The sequence below is a fragment of the Microplitis mediator genome, chromosome 7 (assembly GCF_029852145.1).
Source record: "Microplitis mediator isolate UGA2020A chromosome 7, iyMicMedi2.1, whole genome shotgun sequence".
Lineage (NCBI taxonomy): Eukaryota > Metazoa > Arthropoda > Insecta > Hymenoptera > Braconidae > Microplitis > Microplitis mediator.
Genome location: NC_079975.1, coordinates 27,122,575 through 27,149,660, shown reverse-complemented (window position 1 = coordinate 27,149,660; position 27,086 = coordinate 27,122,575). Strand labels below are relative to the sequence as shown.

At 36.2% G+C, this 27,086-nt stretch overlaps 2 protein-coding genes across 3 annotated transcripts in view; both read left to right on the top strand.

Annotated features, from left to right (window-relative positions):
* The window catches only part of LOC130672023 (CCR4-NOT transcription complex subunit 6-like), a 309,023-nt gene that overhangs the window by 33,644 nt on the left and 248,293 nt on the right, over positions 1-27,086 (top strand). The window lies entirely within an intron of this gene.
* LOC130672012 (putative uncharacterized protein DDB_G0282129) lies at positions 3,237-10,735 on the top strand. Its single transcript, XM_057476194.1, has one exon. It carries the CDS (start codon positions 3,797-3,799, stop codon positions 6,089-6,091), a length of 2,295 nt encoding a protein of 764 aa, XP_057332177.1. The 5' UTR covers positions 3,237-3,796; the 3' UTR covers positions 6,092-10,735.

Below are 27,086 nucleotides of genomic sequence, written 5' to 3'. Positions count from 1 at the left end.
TAGTTATATATATATATTTTTTTATCTAACTATATCTTTTTTACATATATATATATATAAAAACGCAAACCCTGAGGCCAAATAACGATATATTGGCTGAGCTCAATTCAATTTTTACAGAAATCAAATTGAAATCAGAATTCCAATACGTGGAAATTTATTTATTTGTACTGGTAGTTGGATACGTGAAAAATATATATATTTTTTTATTCATTTGCTCAAATAAATATAAAATATAATATAACTTAATGGTAAACTCGTTAACTAAAACAAATTTATCGTTTTTTATTTTTATTTCTCGTAAAATTTAATTGTTTATTGTAAATCCCACGTAGAATAAATAGGAAATCCGTAGAATTGATTTTCTAAAGCCACGGGGTGGTTACGTTCCAAGTAATGTTTCATCTGAAACCAATATTGGAATTGTCTGCCTCGAAATTGTAGAGTCCTCGTTGTAACTTTGGGATCTCTCGGCTCCTATCCACTAACTTGGGCTATTTATCCATTGTCAAGTGTAATTTACGATCTTTGGTCCGACTAAAGTCTCGAAATCTACCTTATTCTTACTCCCTTAATATATAGTTGATAGTTTTCCGCTTTCTAATCGTTAAATACTCCTACCATTACAATTCTTAATGGCTCTCCCTCATTTCTGTTTAATTACCTCTTTTATTTATTTAATTATTTGCCCTCCTCTCCCTTTTCCCTTCTTCTCCTTTCTCATCCAGCCCCAACAAAACTTTTGGTACGTGAAATTGGATTTAAAATTGATTATATCCTCAGTACTTTCGTTACTACCATTGAAAAATATTTGGCACACACGTGCTGTGGTATTTGGCAAAGATTCCTCGGATAACCAAATTAATTTCGTGTGCACAACGTTACGATTGAAAACAGATTTAATCTCATATCTCGCGATAAAAAGAAATAATATTCCCATCGATAATCAACCATCATCCCAAAGTAGGGGAGGGTGGGGCAGAGCGGCCCCCCTAAGCCAATTATTATTTTTTGTGGCTTTCAACCATAGGATCACTTTACTTTTGTCCTATTTCGAACAAATTTATGGACATTTTGCCAAAATTCTAAAAAATTTTTTTTTTTTTTTGTGGGGCAGAGCGGCCCCCCTTCAAAAAGTGATAAAAAAAATTTTTTTTTTCGTTTTTTTTTTTTTTAAATTGTTTTCATCATTAAGAATGTATTTCTTTCTCTTGACAACTATTTTTGGTTTTATATTACTCGAAAAAAATTTTTTAAAGCGTAAAAAATCGTTCACTCTCGATTACCTTAATTACTAATTGTTATTTAATAAAAAAAAAATCAATTCTATAATTTTACTTTATTTCAAAAATTTATCAACTAAAAAAAAAAATTTAATTTTTACAAATTTTTAGTGACCAAATTTGCCTGTTACATAAAGAAACGGCCGAAAAATATGAAAAAATAATTTTTTTGGAACTTTCGGCTGGTCCATTTTGCCCCAGGTGTTATGCGTAGGGCTAGAAATGTGGAATTATAATAATTTTTTTTTAATTTGACGATAAAAATATGAAAAAATCACTTTTTCAAAATTTTGGGCTTGTCCATTTTGCCCCAAATGTCATGCGTAGGGGTAAAAATGCGCAAACATATCGGATTTATAGTAATTAGTCGAAAAAAAAAAAAATTTTTTTTTTTGTCAAAATTTCAGGGGGGCCGCTCTGCCCCACCCTCCCCTACATATCATTTTTTAAAAATATATGATATTTTGTTACAAAGATTAAAACATGTATATTTATTGGTAGGGCGAGGACTAATTGTTGTTGCGATTTAGCCACAGCTACACAGACTATTGGGCAATGATACTGCTGCAGGCGCAATGAATTCCGCATTATCAGCGATTTCGATTTATGTCCTAGTATCCGACTATCGTAAGGGACCGTTGTACGCGGAACGTACAACCTAATTCGGATTACACTAAGAGATTATCGTCCACCGCAGATAATGCATTCGATATACTGCTGCAGCACACGAGAAATCATTGCCCAGGGAATTATATGTCTCTAGATCAACTCTTCCTGCTAATAAATAACCATTTGCTGTAATCATTAAATCCTTTCAATTAAATCAGCATTCATCAACTGACTTTCCGCACTCACTTATTAATTCATTACTTTTTTATAAATCATTACCCTGTATTCTAAAAATTCAGCTAATTTAGCGAGTGAGCGTGCGGGTTAGGTTATAGAAAACTAATAATAATAATGATAATGATAAAAAGATCTCGGGAGTATCCGCTCTAGAGTCTTGGGAGACACTACGGGAAGCCGCCGGCGATCGACGACTCGTGACCCACTTCCTCGACTGCGACCCAGATGCGGGGGTGCCACCACCACTCAGACAACCATCATCCACGACGATATCTCTCCAAGATCTCTAGCCTCCTTTTTTTCCACGCTTTCTCTTATTTATTCCGTCTCTCTCCATTCTCATTTAATTTCCCTCTCTCTCGCTCCCGTTCTAGCTGACGTCTTAATTAAGTTTTCGTTGTTTTTTTTTCTCCAACGTTGACTGAAACAGAAAAAAAAAATAATAATAATTTTATAATCCGAGAAAAGTTTATTAAAATATTAAATAACCGGCGAGTTTAGTATCACGTTGGTAAATTGTGGCGTTTGCCGGAAGGAAGAACGCGTTGATCGTACCAACCGGACGTGGCAAAGTTTCGCGGTTCCGTGTTGTAGAGTCTGGTGCTCGTGCTAGTGCTGGTGCTGATGCTTCTAGTAGTAACAGCCGAGTCGAGTGCCGTATGTATATTATGTGATGAGGAGAAAAGGACGATGTAGTATCAGCCAAAGTAGCTAAGCCTAACAGTTCAGACTAGACCAGACTAGACTAGAGCAGAACAGAGTACAGAATAGATTATAAGTGTATAGTAGTGGGAGTAGTCGTGCTACGTTTGTTGGGTAGTAGGTATGGTAGAAATATTGTAGAATAGAAGAAGAAGAAGAAGAAGGGATGTCGGCGCGATGTCAGTACAGAATAGAAGGGTTCCCCTGTCCAGGGGTCCGGGTGTTGCGTGTGTAGAATTGAGAGAGACCCAACGGCGCACGAGCGACTGAAAGAGATGGATAATATGGATATATATATATTGTTGGGAGCAGTGGGGGCCGACAACACTGTGTGTTGTACCAGCAGTGAGTAGTGAGTAGTGAGTGGTGATGGTAATGGTGGGGATCAGTTCCAACCAAGTTTAGGTCCAGGAGACGGTGGCGGCTTGGATGCGCGCGAGCAAACCTACTAACTTCAGTGTCGCTCGGACCGCGGCCACGTATTGTGGGCTGCGTTAATAGTCCATTTTATACATACATATATATCTCGCTCTGTCGTCCAGTGTGTTACGTGTGTTTATATTACTGCTCTGTTTTATTTTTTGTTGTACTTTTTTTTTTTTTTTTTTTTTTTTATTATTGTAACCAGTCGCTTTACTTGGTTGACCCGGTTCCGACGCATTCACTGGGTTTGTTTGTTTTTACTGCTCGTTTCGAGTCAATTGTACCTCTGATAAGATATCATGACACGACATGGGATGAATATTATCTAAACGAGCTCTGAAAATTTTTTGTGACCCTTTTTTTTTAATTCTTTTATTCGAGTTGTAGTTTTTTAGTTGTGATAACAGATTTGTGCTCAAGTTTGTGATATGACGATTATTAACGATTTAGATTATAAAAAACAAGTAAAAAAATTAAAGCAATTTCATTTTTGAGGTGGAATTAGCGAGTGTGTGTGTTGGTGATCGTTTTCAAATTATAAAATGAGCCGCGCCTCTCAGGCCGGCTTGGAGGTGGAGAGATACATTGGAAGTTGTTTGATATCCTCGACACTAAGACCCGCTTTGCAAAAGACTATTGTCAACAATAATAACAACAACAATAATAATAATAATAATATTATTTGTAACAACAATAACAATAGTTGTAATAATAAAAAAGAAAGTCTGGTCGTGAGCTTACGTAATTCACACTATCAGCAAAACAACTATTCACCTGGTAATAATGAGCAGTGTCAGTATGGTACTTGGACAGGTGCCCCTTTAATCTCCATGACGTCTAGTCCCAGGAGAAGTAATCAGCGATCGTCTCCGTCACCTTGTCAACAACTGTCTCAGCAGCAACATTCACCGATTGAGTCACAGTCGCAACAGCAACATCAAAGCCACCAGCAAGTTCCCGCACACCTGCAGAACCGAAGTCCCCTGTCGCGCCTTGCCATTCATACGCAAGGTGCACCCCTCATTCTCGCCGGACGCTTTCACAATCGTGGAAAGGCGCAGAATTCCAACAATGTGATTGCCACTCCTAATGTCAACAATTTCTGCAACGTTAATAACAACAATAATAACAATAATAATAATAATAATACAATGTCAATTGGAAGGTGTCCGCCTGTTCGTAGTCAGAAAAATATCGTTGAAATTCCGAGAAAGTCACAATCTCAGTATCAGCACATGCCACACCAACAGCAGCAACAACAACAACAACAACAACTACAACAACAACAACAACAACAAATCCAACACCAAACACAACAGCAAACGATAAATCATAAGAATGATTGTCACGGAAAATTAGACAATAGCTCGGGGGCAAGTATCGCCAATATCGATTCGCTGAGCATCGCCAGTGATGAAAGTTCAAATAACTGTGAGAATAGTTTACCGAGGATCATAAAGCCCCGCAAGCGTAGGAAGAAGGACCGTAAGCCCGCCAATGTCGTTACTACGGAGAACTCTAAGCCGGAGGATATCCCGGTCTCGATGAATCCTGGACTAATGGCCACAGGGATGACCGGAGATCAATCTAATTTGGTTACACTGAAACCTTATGTGCCGGTTTGCTACGATGGGATGAGATATGAAGTCCCACCGCAGCAGGGTACGGTGCAACATCGGGCTCACAGGAGGCCACCAATGAGCAGGGAAAGTTACTCAGGTAGAACCCAGACACCTATACAGCAGGAGATTGTCGACACGAGGCAGAGCAGTAGGTATGCGCATCGACACGCGCAGGTGAAAGTGCTCGACGACAACCGGAATGTTGTGGTGCCTGTGCTCGTTCGCACGACAGCTCTTGCCAAGGGATATCGTAATCACCATCACCATCCGCCCGCCAACAACAATAACAATAATAATAGTAATAATAATAACAATAATAATAATAATAATAACAATAATATTAATAATAATAATTGTAACAATGCCCTCAATAATCGGCTAGTACATGGTAATACTGGCAATGGGCCTCGTTATATTCATGGGTACGACAGCTGTGAGAAATCAGGACTTGTTGATGACCCAGGCTCCTGTCAGTGTCGCTACTGTAATCCCTCTGGTCTCATATGGGACGTTGATCAGAACGGTTATTCGCCCTTCTTGACACCCCCACCCAGCACAACTACCAGCACTGGGAACAACAATGAATTTGTCCAATTTCCCCAGATACCACTGTTCTTGTCACGATCAAATATTGGTGGGGGTGGAGGAAACTGTCATCAGGAACCGTCCGAATTCTTCGACGTGGAAGACTCCCTGAGGAGCCACCATCATCATCACCACCATCACCATCACCATCCAATTCCAGTTGGACCAACTCGTCACGAACGACTTGAACCTACTGGGGGTGCACTACTCAGACGAAGCTGGAGCGACCCATCAAGCTACTTCAGCGAGCAAATCTGTACACCCAGTCGTGATGTCGGAGTAATTGGTGATCGAGGGCAGACTGCTGAGGCAGTTGGCAGAGGTAGGAGTTCTTGGCCCGGAAGTCCGTCCTACGTGTCATTGGGAACAAATGCCTCGGGACTCGGTGGTAGTCTCAGTGGTAATCCAGTTACTGGACAGAGCCTTGAGGTGTCTACTGAAATAGTGACCTCTCACAACGGGCATCGTGATCTTGAAATTAAATTCTTTTCATCGTCGCCCAGTTCTATTCAGCCGGAAGAAGAAAAATCACCCTTTCCAGAGGACAACGAGGATTTGAGTGATATTTGGAGTTATCACGAGTTCAAGCTGCAGCAAGATTTTCGTACTTTACTACAAGCAGAAGAGTGAATAACGCCCGAATTTTAAAATAAGTCAAAGACATTGATTTTAAACGATAATATATAATAAGAAAAAAAAAACTGCAACACGAATTGTGTATGTGTGTGAGATTGTGTATGAGAGATTTAACGAGCGAATGAGAGTATATAGAGTGTGTGATGAAAGCGAGATCGTTATTGGAATGAAATTGGAAAGCCGTCGGAGCGTGGAACAAGTAGAAAAGCCGAGGTTGACTGGCAACGAGAGCGAACAAAAACAGGTGGACTCTCTTACACACATATCCAAACATACATTACATACATGCATACAATCAACCTACCCACTCTGATGTATATGCGTATATGTTGCGTGCGTGCGTGCATGCGTGCGAAAGCCGACTGCTGGCAGCATATTACTCATGACAGCAGCGGTAACACCAGTAAACCTAAACCGTTAAACCTCTGCTCGTACTATATAACGAACATACAAATATATAAATGTACGTACGGACGGACGAACGAACGAACAAACTAGTGTAGAGCGTAGTAGCAGTCTACCGACAGACAAGCACAGTACAGTAGTAAGCACCAACAACAATAACAACAACAACAACAACAACAACAACTTGGGTTTGTAACGCGGTAGTTCATCTAGGTCTACACGACGGGACTTGTCTCTCTAGCTCGTAGCTCGTCTGTCTGTCTGTCTGCCTGTCCGACTGTCTATCCACCGTCAGACATTCTATGTACACGATATAGTCTACGCACGGGTGACAACCACCGATGAATAAACCACGAAACAAGACGATCATTTCTAACGGTTTACGTGGTAGTAAATGTTAAACCAATGTTAAATTGATGACGAGCGAAATCACGACTGTAATTGATCCCTTCCTTGTGACCACCGATTCTTCATACTATTTTTTCCATACATTTTAATTTACCATCATGTCCGTGGATTAATGAAATGTTGGCGTGATCGATAAGATAATATTATGTCCTACGTCACGTCGGTTGCGTGTGCAAATTGATCAAGGTGAGGAAGCGTCAGTTGCCGCCGCCTTGCCTCTCGTTTCTTCGTCATCGTTATTGTCAACGCAACTCAGTCAGCTCCTTCACCGTTCCCCATCTATCATCAGCCTGGTACATACTGAGATGCCGAGTATCGGTAGCACTAAAGCGGCATTTACTTGTCTCCTCTTGCAACACATACACACACATACACACACACACACACATACTTGGGATGTTGAAGCTAAAACCGGCGTTTAATTAACGCATCGGACATGTTGTTCGCGTGATCGTCGTTAGTGTAACGTAGCAATTAATCGGCTACCAAGTCGTAGCTCTAGGCCTATTGAGAGTCTTAAGCCTTAAAGGAAACACGAATGGGTATACCTACCTGGGTACAAAAAAAGACAAGTATTACCACGTCCTATGTGATGATATGAGTTTAACATCAGAATAATGACGCGCTGTCTGTATTGATAATCTATAGTTTAAAAGATATAACATCATGGAGCTCTGGTTATTCCATTCCTTTACAATATTTCTCGGTAGCTAATTCATTTCCGCTTGGGGCTCATACACCGCGTTACACTTTCTTTTCATGGACGAAATTGATTATTCATTAGCAGAGCCAAGGAAAAGAAAAAAATGCTTAAAAATAAATAAATAATAATTATTAACGATTTACATTGACGCAGATGTCAACCAAAGGGGCCGATGACCTTTATCGTATTATGTTAAATAATGGCACCGGCATAACGTGGGTCGCTAAACTGTTATAATTCGCCCACGAATGTACCTTTTTTTTTTTTTCTTATTCAATTTCCATTCATACAAATGCATATACTCGTGTTTAATAAGATACTGGTATCCATAAAACCTTTTATTTAATATTAATCTGTTTGTTTACTTTATTGAACTTGGTAACAAAATAAAATTTGTTTCCTTGGGATCTTGGATCTCTCCTTTCTCAAGGACAATAATCCAATTGCCGTTGGTATAACGAACTTAATTTATAGTCGTATCGAGAAATAGTTTCCACGCGAATGGATTTGTCGTAAACGAACGTAACCAAGTACATCGAGACAGAGATCTTGTCTGTCAATTCGTTCAGTTGCAACGCTTGCGTGTCTCCAGGGTATCCATTATCCTTTCTGTATTCTTGCTGTACATATAACCACATATAAATACATATACATATATACATATATACATAAATACATATGTACAACTGTCGATCGATTGGATCAGTAGATCCATCGATTGGCAGTAGTAATCGAACGCAATCTTCGATAAAGTTGCTCACGGTCGCACCTACTCCCAGCTCCATCTAATTACAGTCGAGTATTCGCCGCAGATACTTTTTAAAAAGGTTATGAAATAAAATACCGTCATCATAAAATATTTTTCGACATTATTTCCATTATCCAGCTCGCGATACACACCAGTAAAGTCTGATGAAATCGATTCCCACCGAGTTCTCGCTCCTTTTCTAACTCTTCGCTCTGTATTATATAACATATATAAATATGAAAACATATTATTATTATTATAATTATTATAAAATATTTACCGTGTAGGTATATAAAGTAGTTTAAATAAACGATGTTATTTGCTAGATTATTGATGAGTACGCGTGTGATTATTATTATTATTATTATTATTGAGAGTGCGTGTGAATGATATTTGTACTTTATAAACAGACTGTGTTATATATATGAAATCTTGACCAAGCTCGACTCATTAATTCGCTGTGCGATCGTCGTCGCTTTGTCCTATAAATATAAATATTATACATATATATGTATGTTGTTATAAATGGGCAAATGAAGATGTTAATTGTATCACTGGGAAAAAAAAGAATTAAACATATAAATTATTTCAAGTATCGGCTTGCATGTAATTTAAAATTAAATTAAATTTTTTTTTTCACTGTCGCTTGTTATATTTTTTCATTTTTTTCTCAGTGTTTAGATTAATTGTCACGTAATTAATACTGATAACTAAAGAATAAATAAATAAAATATAATATTGTGTAATTTAAATTAGGAATGTGTGTAAATATTGTAATAGCAATTAGCTTCGGCGTATTAATATTTCCACTGAATATTAAAATAAATTATTTAGCTCGTTATTTTTATTTATAAACAGATTTAATTGTCGCTTTTAATTAATTGGAATGACGTTTTTGTTCAACTCAGTCACTGCTGAGATGAATAAAAAAAAATATAATTATAATAAATATGAAAACAAGCGATCACGCAGGAAATCAGTGAAAGGCAAAATTAATCTTGAAATCGTTAATTTTAAAAATTATAAAAATATTTTTTTTCTCTCTTAATGCCGATAGGCGTGAACGGAAGGGGGACTTTATTTTCGTTTATTCGTTTTACTTTTTCGCTCACGGCAGAGCTACAACAACTCTCGATGATTAATCACCTCGGCCCCCGTTGACGGCGGCCTTAGGCTAGATTATATACTCTCCTTTTTATCACTCGTACCAAATAATAAAACCCTCGGATAAATGTTTTTTTTACTGAAAATTTCCATACCTTTTTTTTTCTCACGCGTCTCCAAGTCTCTCTTTTATAACCATCACTTTCGTAATGACTTCATGAGCCTTTTTATTGTAAAAAAAATTAAGCAACAGTATAAACTAGACTTAATATCTGATATCAACGCCACTACACGAGGTTGTTTATAAAAAAAGTTTAAAAAATCTAACACTTCTAATAAGTGATTTTAAATTACGCAAATTATTTTTAAAAAAACTTTAGTCACGAGAAATAAATAATGATGAAATTCTGATGAAAGAAAAAATAATTTTTTTATAAATAAACTCGTAAATTAAAATGACATTGACGGAATCCAAGGCGTTGTCGTTGGATCTTCAATGCTACTGTCATCATCGTCATAATTATTGTTTTATTTAGTCATTTTTATTTGTAACAATTGACCTCGATTATTGTTAATGTCATGTTAAAAATATAAAATAGTGGCTTGTGTCGATAAAACTCATTATCCCTTTGGAAAAAAAAAAAAAAATGTTATTTCTTTGTCGTATATTTATTATGTCTGCGGCGAGGCACTTTGCAAGTATAATTATGATTAAATTAGCGGTAAACAAGGGCACTCGGGTTGAGAGAGACAGAAAATATTAATCGGTATTATAATATATTGTGGGAAATATTTATAAAATATAATTTTTTTGTTAATTGTAAGCGTGTGTGTTGCCTTGACACTGATTTTATAAATAAAATAAATAACCGATTTAAATAACGGTTGATAAAAATAATATTTAAGATATTGTGGAGGACCATGAGCGAATTCAGCGATCACGGACTTCGATCGTGGCCCAATTTGTGTAATTTAAAGTAAAAATATAAATAAAAATTCATTTTTAAAATCCAACTTACGGTTTTTTTGGTACTCTTATTAATTACTATTATTATCATTGTAATTATTATTATAGTTGTTATTATTATTAAGATGTGTGTATGTTAGAGAGCGAGCAAGACTTGTCTTGGTGGAATTAAATCCTGATTTTCATCGAAGACGTTCGTGTTTTTTTACTTATTTCATGTTAGACTTTTCTCTCGCCAGTATAAAAAATAAAAAAAAACCAAGTACACTGAAATAAAATGCATACTGTTTGTATAAAACCTAACTTGTTATTGTTATTTATATTTTTATGAGTTAAACATCCTTGAGCCCTGAATACTCAGTTGTCTTACATTTCCAACGTTTATTATTTTTATTTATTTTTATTTTAATGTCAAAAGAAAAAGTTTAGCCCAAAGCTACTCGAAAGGTATTTTGGCACGAAAATCCATGCTCAGAGATGTTTTATTTTTCTTTTGCTCCAGTTACGTCAAACTTCGTTTTACGTTTTCTCAAGATTCTGCTCTCCCTCTTGGACGAAAGGATCTAGTGCATCCTTCCTGGTACTGTCTGAAAAGTTAATTCACGATGCAACACTGACGTTCCATCGTTATCTCTATACTCTGATTTTTTTTCTATTATTAAAATTAAAGAAAAAAAAAGAATTTTCTTTTTATTCTACAATGTAATAGTGCTTTTGATGGACGTAAAGCCAAGAAAAATATCAAGTAATTAAAGCACAAGGCAAAATGAAGCTATAAATAAAAAGGGAGCGCAAGGAAGTTAATAATAGAGTAAAAGTTTGAAGGATGTGTTGATATTAGGTTATATATAACGTCATCATAACGCATTAATTATTGCAAGAATTCGGTGTGACGAGTAAGCGTTAGTCCGTGTAGTGTTGGTACGTGAATCCATGGATTCCGTCCGTATATACACAAAGCCATTAGGTACGTACACTGAGATACGAGGTGGCGATACGATGGTTATTCACAGTACACCCGAGCGCAGCATGTTTACTCTTGCGGTTCTGTTAACTTTATATACCCGTCAGCGTGTTACTGACATTTAAACATATAAATTGTCCCATGAACGATATTAAACACACGTCTACCAGCTCGAGACATATTCATATTCATGAGAACACAATATTTCAGCAACTCCCCTTGATACACATACATATATCTATATCTATATATAGCTTCACTAGATCCAATTTACTCCATCCCTTATTAATTCTTTTTATAAACCATAAAAATTTAAGATTAACAGACTTAAAAGATTCTAATGCTGTAAATTTATCTCGGCATTAAATTCCCGCCAGAGTCTACTCACAAATTAAATTTGTTTAATCTAACCTCCGCAGTCTCGTTACTCTCATATCAATATTTATCACGCACTATATCAGGCATCTCAGCCTCCTCGAGTTCCATTTAAATTCGGGATAAATCTGACAATCCAACTGAAGGGACTGAGAAATATTAAGTGCATTAACACCCTCAAGGGAAAATCTACCGAGATTAACAATCGTTTTGATAGTAAAAGACGCCAAGGCTTTGCTTAATTATCAGGATACGACGTCGGTTATTTTGTTTATACATTTAAAAGTTATTATATATAATTAATACTGCTTAAAAGTTTGACATCGTTACTGCGGTATTACTTTGTCATGTGTATTGTACTAGAGAGTTATCGCTAAGTATTTTATTCGAGCTTTTAATCCATTTCGTAACTACTTCGCATTTAATATTTCACTCGCTTATATTCTAGATAATTTTCTCTTCATTTATTAATTTTCTGAATTTTTCCCTCTCTGCTGATATTGAATTTTTCATTATTCTGATAATAATTTCGAGTATTTAAAAAAAATAAACCTCAAACTGTGTCTGTGTAGGGGAGACCGGGGCAAGACGGCCCACCTAAGCCGGTTATTATTATTTGTGGCTTTTAACCATCAAGTCGATTTACTCTTGTTCAACTTGAACTCAATTCACCAAAATTTTGGTGAAGCTCCTGAAAAAAAATTTTTTTTTTTGGGGCAAGACGGCCCCTTCCGAAAAAAAATGAAAAAAAAAATTTTTTTTTTTTAATTGTAAAAAAATTTCCCGCGTAACAAATGTTTATATTTTTCTCTTTAACAACTGTATTTACTTTAATATTACTCGAAATAACCTTTTTTGATATAATACGAGTCATTTTTTCACTTCTGTAGAAAATTGATTATTGGTTTTTTTAACTTTTTCAAATGCTCTATTTTAATCCAAATCCATATAATTAACCAAAAAATGATATTTCTATTAAATTAATCATGACTAGGTTATAATACTATGAAATACATTTTCTTTTAGAATTTTTGAGTGGTTCATTTTGCCTCAAGTTTCACGTATCGGGCTAAAAATGAGTAAATAATCTAAATTTGTGATAATCAAAAGAAAACAAGAAAAAAAATTTTTGGTTAATTTTTTAGGTGGGCCTTCTTGCTCCAGGTGGGCCGTCTTGCCCCGGTCTCCCCTATGTAAAGAAAAATGTTGACAATAGAAGGAAAGTAAAATAATGTTTAATCGCGGTTGTATAAATTTAATTAACATATACGTCCGCATTGGTAAACGTCAGAGGAAAGGAAAAAGCACACGATAAGCTCGAAGCAAGTGTGACAAACAGCTCGGCGGTGTGTCCTTCAACCACAGACTGTATAGCATTACCTGTGCTGGCATCGCCATCCTACTAGTTGTCGTCGTAGTCGTCGTCGTCGTTCTACTTTGAAAATCGGCTTTTCGTACTACAGGTCAACTTGTCTAGCGCCATGTGTTTGTGATTAATCCAACCGGCCTTCTGTACTCCGCACACTGTCACAAATTTATATATGTATGTGGCTATCACCAGTAATCAATGGCAATCCACATGTGTTGGATTTAAACACACGGTGCCAGTTGTCGACTAGCTGACCTTTGCGTGACACATTTTTTTTTGTTCTCTTCCCACCTCAGTCCCGATGGTGTTTGTTCCCAACTGGAAATAGTTCTGTCGTCAATTGGTAACTGAAGCCCCAGGGCTGTTCAAATTTTTTTAAAGTTTAGCAAAAAAAATGTATGTATATAATATATACTATATATGTATACATATAAATAAATTCGAGCCATGAAATGGATTTGTAAACTTGGCAGCAGAAACATCGGATTCGGTCATAGCACATGAGTGGCATGGAACTGGTATATATTTGTATATATATATAAAGGTATCGACGGGTTAATTAAATGATGAAGTTGAGCCAAAACGCATGAGCGCATTGCAGATAATTTTAGTCTTATTTATATATGTGTATATATATTTGTAGTGGGATGAAGAAACGGGGATAAAGTTAATATAAGGATATAAAATAAAAGAGGTGTAAAAGGAGTACACAAAGTTAATGCAGTTAGACATCTCTTGGCAACGGTACACTCTCAGATAAATGCAGCGAGCAAAACCGTCTGGTTAATTATACACACTAATATAATTTGCCAAGTGTGGAGGAGATATTTCCGGTTATTAACTTCCGAAGCGCCTACACTTTGGCATTTGGCTAAAAAAATTTAACTCGAAATCTCTGCGCCAGATTTGTTTAGTTTATTAAATCACCTAATTTACTTTTCTCTTTATTATTAAACTTTATTTGCCAAAGTTAAATTGTATATTTTTCTTACTAAAGTAATTTTTAGTTAATTAACGGGTATATATATTTATATATAAATTCCAGTTTAAAAAGTAATAAATGAAATTTGAAAACTTGAATTATTTATTGAAGGAGTTTAAAGTGGCGCCACTTTACCTACAGGAGAGTAATAAAAAAAAGTTAAATACGGACTCTTGAGTTTAAAAAAACGGCGTTACTATTCAAAGCGCGAATTCATCTTGACGTAGTTGAGTGAGTAAGAAGGGAAAGGGAAAAGGTTTTCGGTGAGTAGAGTACAAGTTAAGCGCGGTTTAAAGTGGTCTCGCGACTGGCAGCGTTGCTGATGTACGTGCGTCCGGCGTAGGCGGTGAACGAAATTCAATGTCGACAGCGGGACGCACACGGAATACTTTAGGAGACAATGATGACGACGACGACGACAACGACAACGACGACGACGACGATGATGATGATGATGATAAGTTGAGCTAAAGAGCTCGTTGACGAGTCAGGCGATGCGGGGACGCACGTTTGTTTTTTGTACTTAAACTCCAACTCAACTCTAACACACACTAGTACTTTACTATTACGAGGACGAAACTCTTTATTAGTCCAGAAGAATTGTCGTAAAACACGACCAGAGAACTTATTTCTATCTTTCCCACACTACTTTTGTGCGTTTTATTTTTTTGCCCCGGCGTTCCTGAAAAGGTCGATAGTTTCGGAGAATGCCATTGTTATTCCATTCGATTAAGTGTTAACCTGCTGGTTTTTTTTATAAAAGTTTCAATTTCATCAAAAATCACAAAAGTTTATCTTTTTCAAACATGAATTTTTTTTTTAATTTTAAATTGGCGCGCTAATTTGAATTTCATCAATTTTTTATCCAAATTAAAAATTGGGGAGAAATGACTTCACTTGGGGAGAAAAATTTTTGAATTATTTATGCCATCAGCAGAAATCTAGTCCGATAAAGTGTAACACAAGCAAATGAGGTTAAAAAAAAAGGTAAAAGAGCGTTGAATATCTTATAAAATAAAAAAATAGTAACACTTATGATGTATTTTTAAAAACATATAATTATCTGGTTCATATATATGTAGTAATGCGTCTGCTCGGAGTAGTTTACAGTAGTAAGTAGTGAGTAGTAAGCAGTAAGTAGTAAAAATGGCTTTGACTGGTTAGGCGTTACATCACCCGAGATATTACTCTACCGGCTTATTATCATTCTTTCGCGATTTCGCTTTTTACTTCGAGCTCGTAAACTCGTTCGCACTTTTGTTAACTACCATATTTACCTTCCAGCCACACGAGAATTCTTGAATGAATTTTTTATTTATTTATTTTTTCATTTTTTTATTCTGCCCAAGCATATTTAAGTCTCAGACTTTTTAAAATATGTTACGTATGTCGTAGTGAAATTGACGAGGTTTACATCAGCACAATTTGCAGAATAGCTGACTCGTTTCAATTGGAGGAATAAAAAAATTTAGTCGTATAAAATAATGAAAAAAATATAAAAAAATGGGTGAAACAAAGTCGAGAACGTGAATGAGAATCAAATGACTCGGCATAAAATTAAAACGTTCACTCTCTTTTATTGTGTGAATCTCATATATTCATATATGCATGTGGATATATGAGCAGAGCATTGCCACTGGTTTCTGATTCAAGCTTTCCCCCATTTTCGTGCAACGTCATCGTAACGTGTGCAATATGTCGCGACTTTTATTTTATTTTTCACGTGTGAACAGCTATATTAAAGTCCCTACTATTTTTTAGATTCAACAAAAAAATTATTTGCTCATTTTTTTAAACCCTCCTGCAATACATAATTTATTATTACTTTTTTTTTCACCTCCTATTACGCTTTACTTTGATAATATACGTTACATAATATATTAACAGACTTTTTTTACGATAACTCGGTAAAAAAAATTTATTAAATTTTTTCGTAAAATATCTCCGAGTCATTTAATAAAAAAATGCTGTTGAGAAAAAACTTTTTATAAAACTGAATTGAATTTTTTATGAAATTTTATTAATTCAGAAATTTACCGTCTATCGTAGAATGAAGTAATTAATAATAAAATTAAAAAAAATTGTAATGCGGCCTCATTGGCTGCAAGGTAAACATTAATGTTTACCGAATTACCATTTATCTTCAACTGAATTATTTAAACATCAGTTGCTCACATGACAGTCGAATAAATATTTAAATGAGCCAATAATCTGACACATGAAAATTAAAATAAATAGATTTATGTCATTTAAACCGAGTAATTAATACTCCGTTGACTGAAATTTAAAATTATGACTGAGGAAAAACGTTCGTCAAATTTATAATAGCGGCTTAAAGGCATTTCCAGAAACACTCTATCGGTTTTTGTGTCAAAAGTTTGAAATGAAAAACTGACGTCGTCAATCGGAAATGAATAAGCCGGTGAATTTTTAAACCCAGTCAATAGCAAGCGTTTGATTATTTTATTATTTTTTATTTTTTAAATAATAATGATTTTTATTTCCACTTACGGATTTATCACTCTACATCTTTCAACGTAACTCAATTTAAATACACATTTTCAAAGCTGTCAGTGCTAGAAAAACGGATAGTAAAAATTTAATGAGGATTTCTCCAATTAATTTGAATAAAAAATTGCAATGGTTGCATCGATATTGAATTTGAACTTAATAACTTTAAACTTGAAAATATTTCACTACCTGTTATTTCTTTTTTATTATTAAATAGAGAAAAGTTCCTTGAAATAATTCTAAGTGAATTGATCTGTATATTTGAACAAGCGAGATAAAACTCTTAAAGATTTCAAATAAAATTAATCGAGTGTAAAGACAAACTTTTCGTTGTTTTAAATTTTCTAAAAGAACGTACGTGATAATTTAACACTTGCTTTTATTTATTTTTTTTTTTTTTTAGCTTTCAAGACAGACCAATTAAACTTTGCAAATATCTTAAAAACTTATCAACTAATTTCCTGTTATTTTTTTTTACTTCTTGTGATTCCTCAAAAAAAACTTGAGACTTGAAATTCCGAGTTTCTAATTTTTCTAATTTAAAAGAAATTATAAATCGGTCAGCAAGCATTCAAGTTATCTGTCCCAGACTGCAGAAATTAGTCTGCAAAAATACCAAGCGTATTTTTTTTTTAATTTGAAAAAAAGGATTAATGTCTCAATGAAGATAGTGAATTATAAATAAATATGTCTCACGCATCTTTAATCCAGTCTACCCACGCGGATAGTAGCAGCACATAAATTATCAACAACTCTTCAAACTTACAAGCATGAAAATTTACCTCCCCGTCGTATATAGATAAACATATATCTACTTATATATTTAATGCAGCGTGAGTGGAATTTTCCTCTCACCAGCTGCGACAACTTGTCTTCCCTTATATTTGAATAATAAAAAAAAAAATGAAACAATCAAATGGAAACAGGAAACTGAATAAATTAGTGATGCAACCCCCGGGGCATTTCATTTTCAGCGCACCCGCGTTGTATCTAAATCTTGCGTCTGAATTTAAACACGACCCACTTAAGTTTAAATAAGACCTAGGATGGAAATAAGATCTCGAGTGTGTCTTTGAGACAAGCAATATTTTTTTCATTATTATTACTATTTCATTTTTTAAATATTTAAATAAATAAGAAAAATGCTCATCAATTTTCCGTGTGCATGCAGTTTAAGGATCATCTGAACGGTGTAATAGATAAAATGGATATCCACCGATGTACGTATGCGCGGGAGGTCTAGGAAAAGTATTTTTTGATGGATCCTGGCTGCAGAAAGATACTGCATAAATATGTATGCCCTCGAGGATATTTTCTCTACTCGTGTTTCTTTTCATTTTTATCTCTTTCATTTTTCTTGTGCTGCTACTTTGTGTATTAAACAAGCCCAGAAGCTACGGAAAAAATTTTATTCTACAATCGGAGAGACATCTATGCATTGCATTAGTGTATTACATGCTTTATTTATATTAATTAAAAAATAACTGGAGTGGAATGGTTCCAACTGAATGAAACTTGAAAAAATTTTTTTTCGGGTCTTCAAAAATTAATTTTAAAAAAAACCAACTAATGTATTTTGAAAACATTTTTGTTTGAAGTTGTACATAAAAATTTGATATGAAAGTAAGTTCAGACGTAAGCCTGTAACTGTAACAAATTCGAAGATATTGGTTGTTAAATATTGAAGAAACTAAAATTAAACTGAGCACCTGCGAGAAAGACGACGAGCCAGAGACTAGACGAAGAGCGACACAGTTATCATATATGGCCGGTAGATCTTCTAATAATAATCTTGTACAGTTATCTGTATGTTCTACATACTTACATGCACATTTGTAATCGATACTTGGATCTATGAATATTCATTTTATCTCAAATTGCTTGTAATTAATTGGGCAGCAGAAAAAATTGAATTAATGAACATCCTTAAAATGTGACCGTGTAGAAGCTAATTGACAAGAGAATACTGAAAAACGAAAAGGAATTTAATTTAATTTAACGCCTTTAGAATTAGTGCTAAGGGTAAATCCGTGTTATTTACGAAACCTTTCTCGAGCTGGATGTCACCGGAGTCGGCAACAGCAGAAGGGTTGGATCGGAATAAATTTGTTGTCAACAAAAGAAGCTGGCATATGTGAAGTTAAATACGGCCCACACGCTATTCGTTCAGAATCTATTTCGAAACACACCAATTTTGAACCGTTTACTTCAAGGTTCTGTATGATTATGCTCTACAACATTGTTTTATTTATCATGCATTCAACCCTTTTTTTTCTTCAATCTTTTTCGAGTATTTTCTACTAGAGGACATCGTAATAAACCAGAAACGTTCATATTGCGTAGAGTTCTTCCCAACAGGAAAAAAGTTACGGGCCATCCTTCATCAAAATACGTAGACACCCGTCTTCATATGAGTCTGAACTTGAAAAATGAATTTTTTTCAAGGCTTTTTTGGGATTCTCCCACTAGAGGATATCACAATAAACAAAAAACGTTTATATTATGATGAGTTATTCCCAACAGGAGCAAAGTTAGAGGCTACTCTATAGAAGATCATCTACAGCCATCTCCACCCATGTTCACCCTCCCTCATATGGGCCTGAACTCGAAAAATAAATTTTTCTGAGGACTTTTTGGGGTCTCTCCTATTAGAGGACATCATAAGGAACAAAAAACGTTCATATTGTGCTGAGTTATTCCCAACAGGAGCAAAGTTACGGACCACTTTCCATAGAAATACATGGAGGTCGGCATCTTCCCCCATGTTCCCCCATGTTCCCTCATTCTCAAATAGGTCTGAACTCAAAAAATAAATGTTTCTTAGGACTTTTGGTGGTCTTTCCTACTAGAGGACATCATAATGAACAAAAAACGTTTATATTGTGCTGAGTTATTTCCAACAGAAGCAAAGTTAGAGGCCACTCTATAAAGAATCATCTACAGCCATTTCCACCCATGTTCACCCTCCCTCATATGGGCCTGAACTCGAAAAATAAATTTTTCTGAGGACTTTTTGGGGTCTCTCCTATTAGAGGACATCATAAGGAACAAAAAACGTTCATATTGTGCTGAGTTATTCCCAACAGGAGCAAAGTTACGGACCACTTTCCATAGAAATACATGGAGGTCGGCATCTTCCCCCATGTTCCCTCATTCTCAAATAGGTCTGAACTCAAAAAATAAATGTTTCTTAGGACTTTTTGGGGTCTCTCCTACTAGAGGACATCATAATGAACAAAAAACGTTTATATTGTGTTGAGTTTTTCCCAACAGGGAAAAAGTTACGGGCTAATTTCTGAAAAATACATAGAGAGTGTCATTTGCCCACATCTGCCTCCATCTGCCCGTATCTGCCTGACGCCGATTACTTAAAAAATAAATTTTTCTTAGGACTTTTTTGGCTTTCTCCTACTAGAGGACATTATAATGAACAAAAAACGTTAGTATTATGCTGAGTTATTCCCAACAGGGAAAAAGTTACGGGCTACTCTTCATAAAAATAGATAGTCAGAGTCATTCGTCTCCACTCGACTTCTGCTCATCTTTAGAAAAATACATTTCTTTGAACTTTTTGGCGTTTTCTCATGTCGAGAACATCTTAATAAATGAAAATTGTTCATGTTATGTGAACTTATTCCAAACAGGATTTTATTCGGACGTTGAATAGTTTATATATTCTGATTCGAAAAACTTTGCAATAAAGTAGAATAAAATAAATAAGTAACTTTCTCGCCACTAAACGGATTATTCCACAGCAATCCCATAGAACCCAATCTTGTGAGCATCAACTAGTAAAACACTAAATACCCAACATTAAAGTGTGAAGCAAACAAGCTTGTGCATCTAAGCGGTCGGGCTGGAAAGCTTGTGAGTCGTTGATATTTGTTTATCGGTGTTTATGAAAGTAAATGGCAATCGCCTGAAGCAAGGACGAATAATTGGGTGTCCGTAGGATCACCCAGCAGGGCCTTAATGGGCTTTCGAAGGCGTGGTTATTACTCCTGAACGTAACACTACCTCCCTGCACTTACAACCTACATTCATATGCTCATACTTCTGTATATCTATATCTATACTTAACTTAGTTTCTATCTCTTTCTCTCCCTCGCTCAGTTTACGGTGGACATCCCGGGTGATATCCAACGGCGCTAACGTGAATTTAGTCGAGATATTGCTCGAGTGAAATTGGCTCGAACGAGAAGAGACCCCCTACTGCCATCTTCTCTACTCCCATTCGATACACATGGCTCGAGGGTGGTTTGCTGCATCCCCAGCCCTCTTCCCTCTCATACACTGCAGACTACACTCTAGACTCTGCTGCTATTACTGTTACGATGTTATCCTATACTCTATGCCTTATGCTATCTATTTTGTGTTGTAGTCACTCCATTAGACACCTCAAAATTGCTTTTTCCTCTCATAACACGATACTTTTATTATTCCATTAAGATACTATTCCGAAATTTTACTATTTATCCAATATAAATTTCCTCTAGCTTCAGAAATTAATAAAAAATATTATTTTTAACTCTAATCTTGGAAACTTAATCGTCGATTCGTTTATTTAAAAAATATCAGACTTCTTGAAGCTGTGACTTGAATTAAAATCACTGGATCGGAATGAAAAAATTTTATTTTAATCGCGTTTATTTTTATAAAATATATATATATTTTTTGTTCATAATTAATTTACGTGAAAATAAATTAATAAGGTTCAACAAAAAAAAAAAAGTGAGTTGATTATCGGTAATGATTAAGAGTCTCGATAGCAAAAAAATAAATAAAGTTAATACTTGTAAATTAAAAACAAAAAAAAAGTAAAAGTCACATCGTCACCTTCCCACTTCTTGAGGGTCTTAACGGTCATGAACTTTAGCCGACAAGTTTTACGACTTAGTTCTCTTTAACGTCGGTTCGTTTCTCTTCAGCAGAGAGTTCTTGTCTTATGAAGAAGAAGAAGAAGCCGATAGGTTATCGCCATTAATAAACACCCAACGTCGAACTTTGTCGTCACCTTTTAATGCCATCACGTTTAACGACGTGACGCCTGCTAGCTCCGATACTTCGTGACTACTGAGATATCATCTTTGCCTCCTCTTCCATACGCTGCCACCCAAATTGTAATTAATATGCAGTTGTATAAATATAAATATAAGTTAAAGGCTTATAACTTTATAAGTAGGGATTAAATTGTGCTACTGAATTGATTGGAGTGTTATTGAGAGTAATGAGCGTTCAGCATCGGGGCTCTGGGTTGATGAAGGGTTCAGCAGAAATAGATGTGATGGCTGATGTGGCAAACGAGGTGCTTATAATTTGTTAACATCCTTTCATCAGTGTCGCCAGCAAGCCTGGTTTAACAATTTTTAAGTTCATTTGTGGGGGAATTTTATGCTTCCGTGTATCACACACTATATATATATGAGGTTAAATTTATTATAGAGTCAGGAAAGCTTTGTCGGTGGAGATATGTCAAGAAAAGCACCGCAGCCGTCCCTCTAAAGCCTCGACGAAAGCTTTCCAGGTTGACCTCAAGTCGAAAATTTTTGTTGTGTTTTTTTTTCTTTCATTCAGGTTTAGTGGAAAGTTTGAGTATAAATTAAAGTTTGGATTTAAAAAATTTAAAAGCAAAGGAAAAAAAGGGTAGAGGAGAGTTATAATGGAACCGGTGAATAAAAGTATATCTATAGAGACGTTTAATATCGAGCAACATAATTCAAGTATTTTTAAAAGCTAAAGTATATAAATTTTATTGGTAGATAAAAATGTAGAGATGTTAGTGTGGAAAACAGGCTCATATCCCGAGCAGACTTGTTAGTGATTCATGCATGTATTCTAGTAATCACGTTGTGGCTCTCGAGTAAATTCACTCAGTCCAGGTATATAGAAGAGTAGAACACGTTTTTCACGATCGTCTTTCAGTCTCTGCGCGAATGAGAGAAGAGGTTCCAAGGGTGGTCGATGCGTGTGGTCTGATTCGAGAGTTTATTCTCCCCCTTTTTTATTCAATCCGTCCATCCATCTATCCATCTATATATAACCCACTAGCGAAATAAAAAGATAAATTGCAAGTGGAAAAGACGTTCGGGTTCGGAAAACGCCTGAAGCGTCAATTGAAAAATAAGAACAATCGAAAAAGGGTCGACCGGATCGTTTTCAAGCGTCCTCTCAATTCTATTTTTAAAAAGACCCTTTTCCAATTATCCTGCGGAAATATTTTTTAGCTTCTATTTTTACTCTCGCAAGCGCAAGACTTTTCCTCTTCACTACTCTCTTCCTTTTATTTTCTAGCCAGCCACAACGCTCTCTATTCTCTATAGATATATTATCTATCCTTTAAGTCGAGGACGTGAAGGACCTGGAGGAGTATGCCCACCAAGATTGGAAGAGACATTTCAGTTTAACCGTCAGAGGGCGGGTCTCCTTACGATCCTGCTGGGCACTCGTAGTAAATGCTTTGGCATTTTCTCGTCAGCAGTTTTGTACTGAAGAATTTCAAACTCAAACTCTGCTCTCACTAAATGTGCAAACGTGCCATTTTTTTTCTTATAAATTCCATTTCATCTTTTTTATTTTTCTTCCACTCCCCAGTTTCTGGACCTACCACACATAAATTTAAACAATAAAAGTTAATTTTTTTATCCGTGTGAACAACATTGCCTATCGTATGATAGCCATAAAGCTTTTATACGAGTAGAGTCAGAGCAATAGTCGTTGAGGTTGGCTTTCTATCCCAGTCAAGGACGTCACAATAGCCTGCACATGACACGTGTACTATTAAACGTTATTAACAATGTTTGGTTAGTCTATATGCTTTAGTCTTTAGTATACTCTTTAGTTGATGGAACATATGCAGAGAACCGAGTTTCTCTGACTCTGCAAAGTTAATGCCTCACTGGAGCTTTTCAGCGATACGATGAAGCTTCTATTAAACTCACTACCACGTACAATCTACCAACATTCATCCATTGAGAGAGACTCAAAACTCCTAGGGGATTTCATGGGTTTGTACAGACCCCAGTAAATATTGTTTAATGTTTTAAATTCACCCCAAGCTTATGCACTCACTCTGAATGTACTTGCTGTTCTTATAAATTCATCAGCTTGTCTATGGACGCAACCAACATTTTAATTAATAACCAATAAAATATATGTTTTTTTCTACGGTTAACTTGCTTCGATAAAAATGATGACGATAATAATAATAATGAATTTCTTGTTGCATTATAATACTAGGGTTCGAGGGTGATGGGGAATAGTAGTTTGTTGTTGGTAGGGAAAGAGGGTACGTGCGGATCAGCAAACTGGAAAATGGCTCTGGCGCGTCATTATTTTTGTTCGCGGACGACTGAAACGAGGGACATGGATCCGAGTGAAGCGTGGTTAAGCATTTTTGGCATTTTGCCTATCAACGATGTATCATGTTGCAAATATTTAGTTTTTTTTCCGCGTGCTTGTTACAGGTAAATCCTGAATAAAAAAAAAAAAGGGGCGAAATTGTATTTTTTGTGTTCACTTTAGTATTATCAAAGAGAAAAAGCGATAACTGTAGATGATAAATGCCACAGTTAAATGGTATTGAGATACGAAAACTAATCGGAGTAGTCATTAAAGCTGATGGGGTAGTGAGCGAAGAAGAATTGATCTTGCAAGTAGTTTTTAATTGCTCTGGTGTGATGTATCATTGGATCAGGCTTCAATTTATTCGTGCTATGATTATCGTATCAGCGAAGAATAGAAGCTGGTGTCTTGAGGAGGTTCTTAGGACAGCCAAGAGGATGATAATGCAAAAGTCCCATTACGCATATCCATGTCGGGAAGAGAGCGCTAATTACTTTGCTCGTATTAATTAATTTTCCTGACGATCACACCGAGCGACGGTTCAAGATTAATTAATTTCCCCGGTGGACGGTTGTGTTATTGATCTAGACTAGCTATGGTGTTTTATCAACGCAGATAGAGGGGCTGAGAAAATTACACTGGCTGATTGCCTGCAGTTTATCTGCTGGGCCTGGGTCCTTCATGAATGATTGCCACCAGCTGTCGGTTCTCATGCATTTCTTTCGCCATTTCATCCTTTTTCCTTTTTCTCGTTTCCCAGCCCTCTACTTCTACCCCTTTTTCTAAAGATATTACACTCCTCGCAGAGAGTATCTTGCATTCAAAATCTTAGAAGCAATAATTCACTCGCCAATTGCCAGGGACACTTTCACTTATCTCTCTCGGAGAGATAACGTCGGAAAAATAAATACACCAGTGGGATACACATTAAATGGGTTGTTTTAAAAATTCCGTGTGACAGTGAGTCATCACACTTGGATCCAGTCCCAGAAGGTCTTTTGTTGCCACGAGGATAATTATCGTTATTCCAGTGGACGAGACAGCGCTCGAGATAGATTGCCAACTGGCATGCAGAGCCTCTGATACAAACAGCTTCCATACAGGTCAACGTTTGCTTGTGTGGTGACTTATAAAACCCAGAATGTGCCGAGCTAACATCACCAAATAGCTTCATTTCGGATTATTTTCATATATACCTATATACTTGTCTATATACAGACATATACATATAGTTATGCTAAAGAACTACGCAATTTCAGTTGCAGCCGCAATTTAACACTCTAGCAGAGCATTTGCATAATAATGCGGGCAGCTTTACTTTTTGCTTTGTAACCAGAAATAGCTTCTTGACCGAATACACTTAGCCCCTCCTCTTCCTTTCCCAGGTCTCGAATCTTAATGGGACCCAGTTGCCGGAAGTTTCACGAGTCTTGCCCGTTCAAACTTTTGCGTCCAGAAATTACCGATTTAAATAACCGACTTCCGTTAATAATTTAAACGCTGACTCACTTTGAATTTAATTGAGTAATTTTGAAATATGTTCCAATTCCCTGGCGAGGTAGTCACTTTTTTCTGATTGGAGTTTCAGGATTCGCCGTTATGACGGGATAAAGTCGCTGTCCATCACGCAATTTCCTATCGAGCGATATAATTTTATCTATCTGGAGGCTCTTCAAAAAGTGGTTGATGGCCGTAATCCGGAAATGGCTGGAAGCTTCACAAAGCGCTTTCATACTTTCCTCTATGGCTACATAGTAACGATCCGAGCTTCATTTTTTTTTTTTCTCATTTATTTGGTAATAGGGTGGAGAGAGGCCCAAGGGCAAAAGCACATAGGATGACTCAATTTCCTGAATTGGGTAGCTCTGACATTCGACGTATCAACCGCAGGCAATTCAACATTTTCCCAACAAACACTTTTTTTCGAAAATCTACGGATCTCGGCAGTTATCAACAACTTTTAGATTATTATTTTTATTAGTTGATGGGTTTATTAAAGACGTTGGTGATGAGACTGAACCGGCAGTTTTATTGATCCTTCTTCCGAACCCTTCTATAAAGAAGGAAAAAAAAAACAAAGAAAAAGACTCATAACGAAACGGAAAACAAGCGTTAAGCAGTTGTTATAAAAATAATGTTTAAAAAGCAGCTGTGAAGCGTTAGATGTTATCGACATGCTATCCACGACGTGATAATAATCGTGCTAAAGTAACCTCTATGTAATCCTGATTTTTCTATAACAACAGCGTCCACGCATAGTGCGATCAGTGTAAACGAGAGCCCATAGCCTGCGGACGAGTTATATTGGCGCAAGCCGGCCGGTAGGCAAACTGATATCTCCTGTCAATATCTATCTCACGTACAGTGGTTACATGCTACGGCCACGATCGATCAGTTTGATCACCGGCAAAGTTGATGGCTAGCTTGGAAACCAAAGGAGGAGACTCCTTTTGAAAGCATCTAGTGGTTGAAGCTTTGCTTAAAGGAGCTCTTACAAGGTAGCCGTACGACCCCAAAGAGACACTAACAGTTTGATCTCAATTGCCTCGAAGCACATGCAATAATTGAGTGGTTTGTATCTTGGTTAGAACTTGTAGCAGCTACAGTGCCACCGAGTTGCAATTCTTGTCCGGGTTATTCAGCACGCGAACCAGTCAAACTTCAATTCCAAGTAAGAGGAGATGCTTAGAGAATAGTGTACTTGAGAAATGAGAAATCAAAGTGTGTGTGTATCTGTGTTTATGTATGTGGGTTAAGTAGCGCAAGTGTAAGGTTTACCCTCGACATTGATTGAACCAGGAGCAGAGTCCCGGTTGTACTCTCAGTTAATGCCGGTAAATTACAGAGGTTGAAGCGTTCTCCCCCGCGATAAAATCCTGATGCCTTGATCGCAATTAAAGGTAAATCGGAACGGAATCAGTCCAGTATGGAGGCGGCTGGTAGACAACCGTCTAGCCTCTTTATCCCTCTCAACCGAGACAAAGACTAACACCCGGTTCATTAACTAGTAGAGTGATAAAGCGAGCAATAGAAAGGGATAATATGAGGAGAACCAGGGGTATTGGTATATGGGGATGGTGGTAGGGCATTAACCGATTAGCAACGTTCCTAC

Coding starts and splice junctions, on each gene's coding strand:
- LOC130672012 (XM_057476194.1), top strand. CDS start 3,797: ATGAGCCGCGCCTCTCAGGCCGGCTTGGAGGTGGAGAGATACATTGGA.